The following is a 10,399-nucleotide window of genomic DNA, read 5'->3' as shown; positions in this document are numbered from 1 at the left end:
TTCTTCATGTGAGCTAAAATGGTCTGTTATCTCTGGGGCATTGTGGGGTTGTCATATTTGTAATAGCATACAGCTTAGTTGTTAGACCTGAAGGGGAGAAATCTCTGGGGGCTCCTGCAATTCAAGGAGTTCATGAGGTGGTTGTGGAGGGGTTGTGACAGCAGCGTTCCTGGTCCTAAATGGAGATCCGGTTGGTCTCAGTGTTATCCATGTTCAGGGCAGTCAATCTGGAAGTAGTTTGTCAAATGCATTTCTTGTCAGAAAAGTTGTTGACACCAGACTGTTGTCTATGGAGAGCAACAGCATGATGAAAAACATGGAGACACATGAGGAGGACCAGCTGGGACACGGGCGTGATAAAAAAAACATGGGGATATGTGAGGAGGACCAGGTGAGACACACAGACATGATAGGAAAACATGGAGACACATGAGGAGGACCAGCTGGGACACGGGCATGATGAAAAACATGGGGATATGTGAGGAGGACCAGGTGAGACACACAGACATGATGGGAAAACATGGAGACACATAAGGAGGACCAGCTGGGATACAGGCATGATGGGGAAACATGGAGACACCTGAGGAGGACCAGCTGGGACACAGGAGTCACGGGAAAACATGGAGACCCGTGAGAAGGACCAGCTGGGACACACAGGCATGATGAGAAAACATGGAGACACGTGACGAGGACCAGCTGGGATACAGACATGATGGGAAAACATGGAGACACATGACGAGGACCAGCTCAGACATGGGTGTGATGAAAAACATGGAGATATGTGAGGAGAACCAACTGGGACACACAGACATGATGAAAAAACATGGAGCCACATGAGGAGGACCAGCTGGGACAAAGGAGTGATGGGGAAACATGGAGACACGTGAGGAGGACCAGCTGGGACACGGGCGTGAAGTGAACACGTGCTGTTAGAAAAGAGGCACCATCTGGCTTGCTCCACGCAGGGTCACCACAAACCTGCCATTTATGAAAAACGCAGCAGTATCTGTGAATTACAACAAAACCACAGGTACCCTCTCTCCATCTGGGGGCAGGACTTCATGCGCCCCGGAAGTTCTGGGAGAGGACCCTTCCTGGCCTCTTCCAGCTCCTGGAAGTTCCAGGTGTCCTTGGCTCATGGCCAATCCATCTCCTCTCTGCTACGTCCTCCCATGGGCTCCTCTGTGCCCCTCTGTGTGACCCCTCTGTGTGACCGCCAATGCAGTGATTACCTGTCAAACACTTGATGACCAGCCAAAAGCAGAGGTGCCTCGGAAGACTGGCTTGGATTGCTGCTTCGGAGAAGTCACAGCCTCGGGCCCCCACGGAGTAGTTCTCCCCTGAGTGTACAGAAACCTGCTCAACAGCTACCAATGACATCTGCGGAGACCCTGTCCCCAAAGACAGGAATCTGGGGGATACAGTGCAGTCCTCAACAGCTGGCTCAGCAGGAGGGGACAGGACACCAGTCCAGAGCTATGACGGTGAGATCAGGGCAGTCTCTGGCCCTGCCCTCTGGGTGGTTGGCACCACGGGGACAGGCAGCGGGACTGACCCTTCTCTCCCGGGTGGTCGTCCACCTCAGGTCTTGCAGCGAAGGCAGAATACAGCTTGTGGGTGCTTGCTTGGAGGAGGCCCGGCTCCCTCAAACCCCAGGCGCCACCTTTCAATGGCAGACATGGGGAGGAAGACGAGGCAGGTAGTGAGTGGCCACCAGACTGACCCTGCTCCATTTGCTTTGGGGATGGCTATGGGGTTTGTGAGCCCCCTTTCCCCGCCACCCCCCCCGTCCCAGCCCCATCACATGTTCCTCTGAAGCCATCATGGCTCCATGGGGGCCCACGGGAGGTAGTTCCGATGTCTCCCCTAACATCTTGTGGTGGCAGGAGGTCAGAGGTCAAGCGTGATAGCCGTGGTAACAGTGTGGCTCCGGAAGACCCAGCTTCTTTGCTGACTCATCTGAGACTTGACGTCACAGAGCCATGCCGTGTGCCACCACCTGAGGGCAGATGAGGGAACTGACGTCCATGGTGCCAGCAGCCAAGATGCCCCCACCTCCATGGATGCCACTTTGGGCAAGAGGAAGGGACACTGCCCCTGGGCAAGGACTGATGAAGGAGCCTGGCTGAAGGGAGCCCACCAGGCCTTTGGGTCCCACCCACACCCCCTCAGCCACATCCAGAGGAGACAGAGCAGAGCAGCCCACTCAGCCAATCCCTTCCTCTTGTCTGTCCACTCCAGCAAGGAGTCCCTCTGGGACCTCTGTAGTCTGGTCTGGGCTGCTAGTCCTGAGGGCCAGGCCCCGGGGACTACACTTGGGCCTTTCAGAATAGCCTGCCCCTCTCCCTGGCATTGCAGCTTCAGAACTCACCGAGCCTTGGTGGGCAGGTGGAGAGGGCTAACCCCACATTCCCAGTCCTCGGGAAGGCCGACTCATCTGATGTCCACTTTTCACTAGGCAGGGCTAACCCTTCTGTGCACGAGGCCCAAGATATACCGACTGAAATTTCCCAGCAGGGTCTTCACCATTCCTGCTGCTCCCTAGGGTGATGGGAGCGGGTCTTATGAGAGAGAGACCCAGCATGAGCTCAGGGTGCCTGCTGCTCCCCCATAGTCGCTGCTTTGCTAGCATGGACTTAGAGCTTGTGTCCAGACATCTGTGTCCCCCAGACCGTGAGGACCCTGAGGGGAGAGACCTGGAAGAGTACCTGATAGGTAGGCACAGGGTGCCTGGTGAATGCTTGTTGAAATTGTGAGTAAGTGAATGAGTGCATGAATGAATGAGTGTGTGAGTGAATGAATGAATGGATATCAGTGAGTGAGTGACTGGGTGAATAGGTGGTGGGTGAATGAATGACTGCAAGGGTGGGTGAATGAATGAAGGAGTGAGTGGGTGAGTGAGTGAATGAGTGAGTGGATGAATGGGTGATTGAATGAATGTGTGGGTGGGTAATTGAATGAATGAGTGGGTGGGTGATTAAATGGGTGGGTAGGGGATTGAATGAGTGAGTGGGGGATTGAATGAGTAGGTGATTGAGTGGGTGTTTATTGAATGAATGACTGACTGAATGAATGAGTGGGTGGATGATTGAATGAATGGGTGAATGAATGAGTGAGTGGATTAGTGGGTGGGTGATTGAGTAGATGATTGAATGAGTGGGTGGGTGGGCGTGTGTGGTCACACACTGCCCTGCCCTGGGCATGCTGTACTCAGGGAGGCTCCATCATCACCAGCCAGGACCCGACAGAACTGGGACCAAACCCAGCTTCAAGCCCCACTCCAGTCTTTACTGCGAGATGCTGTGTTGTCCTACAGAGCCTCCTGGACACAAACACTGAGATCAGCACTGTCCAGTAGGAGCTTCTAGATGTAAACATTTAGGCCAGCGCTAGTATCCAACCGAAATTTCTGGGATGATGGAATGTTCTAGATTTGACTGCCCTGTGTGGTGCCAACCAGTTGTATGTGGCTACTGAATCCTAAAAGTGTGGCCGGTGTGATTAACGAGGAGAATTGTACATTTCATTTCAGTTTGAGCACTAACAGCCTGGGTGTCTGCCGTGTTGGGTAGCGCAGTTCTAAGCTCCCCCACCCAAGACCCATATCTGAGATGACACCCTGAAGGCAGACACATTGGAGGGTGAGGGGCTGCATTCTTGGTCTCCTCACTACCTCTCAGGGCAGCTCTGACAGTCTCTGAACCACACCCAATGCAGGGACAGCGGGTTCCCTCCTGAGCCACAGCTAAGTCCAGAGTTCCGAAACACTCACCTGTGAAAGCCAAACCAGATTCAGAAGGAGGATGTGGAACTGGTGAGATCATTGGTGACGTCACACCGGTTCTGACTAATAGCGAGAGAATACCAGAAAGATGTTTACTTGTGCTTGATTGACTCTGCAAAGGCATTCAACTGTGTGGATCATACAACCTATGGACAACATTGTGAAGAATGGGAATTCCAGAACACGTAATTGTGCTCATGAAGAACCTGTACATAGACCAAGAAGCAGTTGTTAGAACAGAACAAGGGAACACTGAATGCCGGACTGCAAAGCCATTTGAACTGCAAGGTCGGTGGTTCAAGCTCACCATCTGCTCCTTGGAAACCCTATACAGGGTTGCTAAGGGTCGGAATCGACTCCACGGCACTTAACAACAACAACACCAAAATCAAGAAAGGTGTGAATCAGGACTGTGTCCTTTGTTGTTGTTGTTGTTGTTGTTAAGTGCCGTCGAGTCAGTTCCGACTCATAGCTACCCTGTACAGGATTTCCGAGGGTGTAAATCTTTACGGGAGTAGAAAGCCTCATCTTTCTCCCGCCGAGCGGCTGGTAGTTTTGAACCGCTGACCTTAAGGTTCGCAGCCCGATTCGTAGCCACTACGCTACCAGAGCTCCTTTGTTGTTGTTAGGCGTCATTAAGTTGGTTCCAACCCACAACAACCCTGTGCACAACAGAAGTAAACGCTTCCTGGTGTTTCACCAACTTCACAATCATTGTTACACATGAGCTCATTGCTGCTGCCATTGTGCCAATCCATCTCACTGGGGGGTCTTCCTCTTTTTCACGGACCCTCCACTTTATTAAGTATAATATTCTTCTCCAGGGACTGTTCCCTCCTGACAATATGTCTGAAGTATGAGAGACGAAGTCTGGCCATCCTGGCTTCTGAGGAGCATTTTGGCTGTACTTCTTCCAACACAGATTTGTTTGTTCTTTTGGCAGCCCATGGTACTTTTAATATTCTCCTTCAACAGCACAACCAAAATGCATCAATTCTTCTGCAGTCTTCCTTATTCATTGTCCAACTTTTACATGCAATGAAGCTATTGAAAACACCATGACTTGGGTCAGGCACAGCTTCATCCTCAAACTGACATCTTTGCTCTTGAGTACTTTAAAGAGGTCTTGTCCAGCAGATCAGCCTGATGCAGTACGTTGTTTGATTTCTTGACTGCTGCTTCCATGAGTGTTGAGGGTGGACCCAGGCATAAGTGTGGCTGCATTCTTGCACCATACTTATTCAACCTGTATGGTGAGCAAAACATCCGAGAAGTCAGACTAAATGAAGAAGACTGAAGAATGAGGACCGGAGGAAGACTCATTAATGACCTGTGATACACATAGGATAACACAACCTTGCTGAAAACTGAAGAGGACTTGAAATCCTTCTGATGAAGATCAAAGACTACAACTTTCATTATGGATTACACCTCAACATCAAGAAAGCCACATCTTCACAACTGGACCAATAAACAGCATCACAGGAAATGGAGCAAAGATTGAAGTTGTTAAAGACTTGCTTGGCTCCAGAACCAATCGCCTTGGAATCAGCCGACAGCATCGGGCAAATCTGCTGCAAAAGACCTTTTAAAAGTGATCAAAGGTGTTGCTTTGAGGATGAAAGTGAGCCTGACTCAAGCCGTGGTTTTTCAATCACCTCGTATATGTGCTTGGAAAAGTGGGAGGTCGGTGAAGGAGAGGAAGGTCCCCAGCAGAAGGAATTGAAACATCAGCATCAGTGGCCTCACAGGACAATTGTGAGCATGGGGCAGGACCAGGCAGGGTTTTGCTCTGTGCTGCAGAGGGTCCCTATGATTTGGGACCAACTCAACAGCACTTTTACACTAACAATATAAATGTGTAAACGCTGGACAACAAATAAGGAAGACTGAAGGATTTGCTGCTTTCAAATCCAGGTGTTGGGGAAGAATATTGAATCCATCATGCATTTGGAAGAAGTAGACAGACATTACCCCTTAGCATGAAGGACCCTGAGACTTCATTTCACATACTTTGTACATGTTCTCAGAAGGAACCAGTCTCTGGAGAAGGACATCACGCTTAGTAAGATAGAGGGTCAAGGGAAAGAGGAAGACCCTCAATGAGATGGACTCACACAGTGGTTGCTGCAATGGGGTCAAACCTAGCAAGAGTTGTGGGGATGGCTTGGGCCCCAACTGTTGTTCCAGGGTGGACTGTGAGTCCGCACTCGCTCATCAGCACCCAACAACAGCTAACGTGCACAGAGCAGTACTAGAAGCTGCTTGTCTGTTGGCAAAGCCATGAGGGGCCTCTGACGACTCCAGGAGAAGCCAGGCCAGGGAGTAGGGGGCGCCTCTGAGCTGGACAGGAGAGGAACACTTGTCCCTTCCTGCTACCCTGGGACATGTGGGGAAGGGTCTTTTCTTGGTGCAATGACAACCCCCCTACCAGGCTGCCGGACCCACCTCTGTACATCAGTTTCCTTTTGGGTCTGAGCAAGCATTGACTCCTGGTCTCCTCCAACATTCTATGAATCCTGAGGACACAGCGAAAGGCCCTTTGTCCACTCAGCTGCCCCATCTCTGTGGCTCTGCAGGTGGACAGCAGCCCGATGGGCCACTTCTGGGGAACTTGCAGAATGGCCTCCTTGCCAACATCCGGCAGAAGTCCTGGAGCTTTCTGGAGTCACTGAAGGTAGGTCCAGCCCATATGTCCAGCCCAGGAAAGCCATGCCCCCTTAGGCCTTTTGTGCTTGGGAATGAGCTGGGCAGGAAGAATAAGGGGACAATTGAAGGAGCCTGCTTCTGGGGGGCCTGTCAGCCCTCTCCGACTGAGGGTGGCAGGATGGCCTGCCAGGACCCTAAGGCCAGGTTCCCCACAGCTGGACCAGTGGAAGCAGGCCTGGGAACTGACCCTTCTGCGACAACGGGTGGAGCGCGAGGTCATTGAGACACAGACGGCCCTGGACGGACTATTCCTCCGGCCCCAACTCCAGGTCAGTGGCATCCCCCAAGCCCCACGGCCTCCCTTCCCTGCAGTTGCCACTGTGGCCCTCCAACGGGGCCGCTCCCACCTAATGGGCTGCCCCTGCAAGAGGTTTGGTCAAGTGCTGGGAGGGAACATGGTCCCCACAGGACCCAGGAAGTGACCAGGCCTTCGCCGGCAAGCAACAGGCTTAGCTGCTGCTCCGCCAACACCATAGGCTTCCGAGGGGCTATTTGGGGGCATCTGCACAGGTGGGGTACCAGCAGGGACAGGTGGGTCCCTGTTACAGATTCCACGGGCACCTGAATGAGGCTGCCTGCGGGATTGGACTCGGTCACCCCCGAGCACACGCCCATTAAGGGAAGGGGACCTCAGGTTCCGAACCCAACTCTGCCACCCCACATCAGTGCAGTCCACCCATCCTACGGGCAGCCCCTGGTGGGTGGAGGAAAAATGGTGCACAGGCCGGTGGCGGAGACGCCTGTGGTGGGCAGACCAAGGCCTGGGTCTGGTTGGGCATGAGGAATCTTCTTGTGCCCATGGTCTGGGGATTGTTGGTGTGATACCGCCATCACAGCCCATTCTGGGGAAGTATTCTCAGGAGAGAGGATGTGTCTGTGTATTTGTACAATGTATGTGCATGTGCTGTGTGCACATGTGTGTGGTTTCTCAGATGCACGAGTACACGTGTGCATGTATAATCATGTGTGCTTGCATGCACTTGTGCACTGTGTATGCATGCATGCTTTGTGTGTCTGCTCATATGCACATATGCATATGTGTGTGCATGCACATAATGGGTCCATGCATGTGCTCACTCCCATGCATGTGTGCATGTGTGCACTTGGTGTGCATACATGCTGTGTGCATGTGTGTGTTCTTGCTCATGTACACATGTGTGTGATCGTGTGTGTATGTATGTGTGTTCCTACATGTGTACGCTTGTGTGCATATATGCTGTGTGTGCATGTGTATGATCACTCGTGTGCACATATATGTGCATATGTGCACCTGTGCATGCACAAGCATGTGTGTCCATACATGTGCTTGCTCCCATGCATGTGTGCACTTATTTATGCATATATATATTGTGTGTGTGCTCCCTTGTGTGTGCATACATGTGAGTGCACACTTGTGGATATGTGCGTGTGTGTGTGCATGTGTGTAAGCAAGCTCACACGTGTGGCTGGGTGTCCCCCCACAATGTATGTGACAGGTGCACACACATGTGCATATGTGCATTAACAGACATGCTCATTTGTGTGCATGCATGTGTGCTGTGTGTGTGCTCACTTGTGTGCATGTGCATGCATGCATGTGTATACGTTGTGTGTGCATGTATATACTGTGTGTGTTCATGTGTGTATATATGTTATGTCTGAATGTATATTGCTGAGTGCATGTGTTCATGCATGCATGTGTACGTGTTGTGTGTGTTTTCCATGTGTGTGCACTGTGCATGCCTGTGTGTTTGCTCACATGCATGTTGTGTGTGTGGTTGTGTGTGTGCACATCCTCAATGACACAGATACATGTGCCCCCACTCTGGAGTTCAGTGGTCCTTCACCCTCTCATCCCAACATACACCACAGGGATTACAGCCAGCAGGTTTCGCTTCCCCATGCCTGGACTCTTCCTGCCCATCAGCCCTGTCCCTGCCATGTGGCCAGTGTGTCCATCTACCCCTCTGCCCTGCCCTGGGGACAATGTGTCCATCTGCCCCTCTGCCCTGCCCTGTGGCCAATGTGTCCATCTGCCCCTCTGCCCTGCCCTGTGGCCAAGACATCCATCTGCCTCTCTGCCCTGCCCAGCCCTCTCTGGAAGGGAGGAAGGTACTGAAGTCATGCCTGGGCTGTGCTCCTCCCTGATGGCCACACACCTGGCCTGATGCCCACTGGTGGTGAGTGCCCACTGGTGGTGAATGCCTTGTGCCACCCTCCCTACCACCTGTCACCTGCTTGTCCCCACAGCACCTGGCAGAGACACATTCCACCCAGGGTAGGCCAAAAACAGCCTCGGAGCTGGAGCAGCCACCAGTCCATGTGGACCCAGAACTGCAGTGGGCTTCTGCAGGTGAGAGTCCCTGAGACGCCCACCATGTAGATGGCGTCATCAACCCTGTAGATGGCGGTGGGCGGGAGCCTGCTGGGGTAACTTGCCCAGTGTCACCTGGGAAGGATGTAGCTGGGATTTGCACCTGTCTGTCTGATGGCAGACCATGCCATCATACCCTGGGCAACCGAGCCTCTTGGGCCTGCAGGTGACCTCAGACCACTGAGCCTGGGAGGTTAGGATGTGGAGCAAGTTGACAAACAACTGCCCCCTCCACCCTCAGGAACCTGGAAAGGGAGTCTGCAGTGCCGCAGGAAAGCTTTAGATGAGACTCTTAGCTCAGTGGCACCTTAATGTCCTCACAGTGCCTGGTGATCCCGGCATCTCTAGCTGGTGGGCACATCTGTGTGTCAGTCCCAGCCTAGCTCCTCAGGTTTCCAGCTGACCCCCAGGGTGGCCACTGCCCTTCTCCTGAAGCCCTGACCTCAACCACACTGGCTCTGAGGGAATAGGGATTCTCCCCGACTCTACACACGTTGACATGTGCTGGGAGTAAGGGTCTGAGACTGCAGGCCTTCCAACTCATGGCTGAGCTGGCCACTCAGGGTACATGTGGGGACATTCAAGTTGGACACTGCTCTGCTCCTGCGTTCTCGTCTGCTTCGTGGTTGGGGAGCACTGAGATAGCATTTTGTCCTCCAGCATCCAGCGTCTCTCCTGTTACAGTTGTGAGACTGCTCCTCATCCCCCGTGCCAGTCAGAACAAGGTGGTTGACGGAATGCCAGTCTCCTCTGCTCTCGAGGGGTTTCTGGCTACTCATCTGTCTGCGACTGAGAGACGGGTATAGAAACATCCTGGTGTCTAGTCCTCCCAGTTCGGTTCATTGTGCTTTGCTTTAAGCTTGGTGGGCTCTTGATGACACTAATTGTCCTTGGTGATTTGCTTTGCTATGAAATCTATTTGGTCTGATATGGATACAACCGCTCCAACTTTAACTAGCGTTAGCATAGGTACCTTGGTGGCACCGTGGGTTAAGCATTGCACTGCGAGCTTCGCAGTTTGAACCCACCAGCTGCTCCATGGGAGGAAGATGATGCTGTCTGCTCCCATAAAGAGTCACAGTCTTGGAAACCCTATGTGACGGTTCTGCTCTGCACTATAGGGTGGCTATGAGTGGGAATCAACCCATGGATAGTGGGGTTACTGTTAGCATGGGATACTGTTTCCAGCCCTTAACTCTTCATTCATTTGTGTCTGTATTTAAGGTGTTTCTTGTAGGCAGCATATAGTTGCGTTGTGTGTAGGGTCTCTGTTTTCCCAGTGTGGTCATACCTGTCTTTGAATTGCTGATCACACACTCCGTATTTGACACAAGCCTCAGTGTGGACAGGTTGGAATCTATAATTTGTGATTCGTCCCATCTGTTCTTTGATCTCCTCCCGCTCTTTTTTCTCTGCCAAGCTTAGTTACGAGTCAATTTCATCTCCTTTGTTGGCTTACAAGCTGTAACTCTTTGCTTCCTTGTTTCAGTGACTGCTTTAGGGTTTACAGTGTATTGTTGACGTTGTTAAGTGCTGTTGAATCGATTCCGACT

The 10,399-nt window shown here is 52.1% G+C and overlaps 1 protein-coding gene across 1 annotated transcript in view; it reads left to right on the top strand.

Moving 5' to 3' along the window:
• The window catches only part of LOC102833779, a 76,983-nt gene that overhangs the window by 56,944 nt on the left and 9,640 nt on the right, over positions 1-10,399 (top strand). Inside the window, exons 21-25 of the mRNA XM_006863810.1 lie at positions 2,359-2,380; positions 2,615-2,715; positions 6,364-6,461; positions 6,649-6,762; positions 8,723-8,825. Of these exons, the coding sequence (XP_006863872.1) occupies positions 2,359-2,380; positions 2,615-2,715; positions 6,364-6,461; positions 6,649-6,762; positions 8,723-8,825 (438 nt within the window). The remainder of the gene's footprint in view (positions 1-2,358; positions 2,381-2,614; positions 2,716-6,363; positions 6,462-6,648; positions 6,763-8,722; positions 8,826-10,399) is intronic.

This window comes from Chrysochloris asiatica, unplaced genomic scaffold (assembly GCF_000296735.1).
Source record: "Chrysochloris asiatica unplaced genomic scaffold, ChrAsi1.0 scaffold00056, whole genome shotgun sequence".
Taxonomy (NCBI): domain Eukaryota; kingdom Metazoa; phylum Chordata; class Mammalia; order Afrosoricida; family Chrysochloridae; genus Chrysochloris; species Chrysochloris asiatica.
This window is presented reverse-complemented; position numbering and strand designations above follow the sequence as displayed.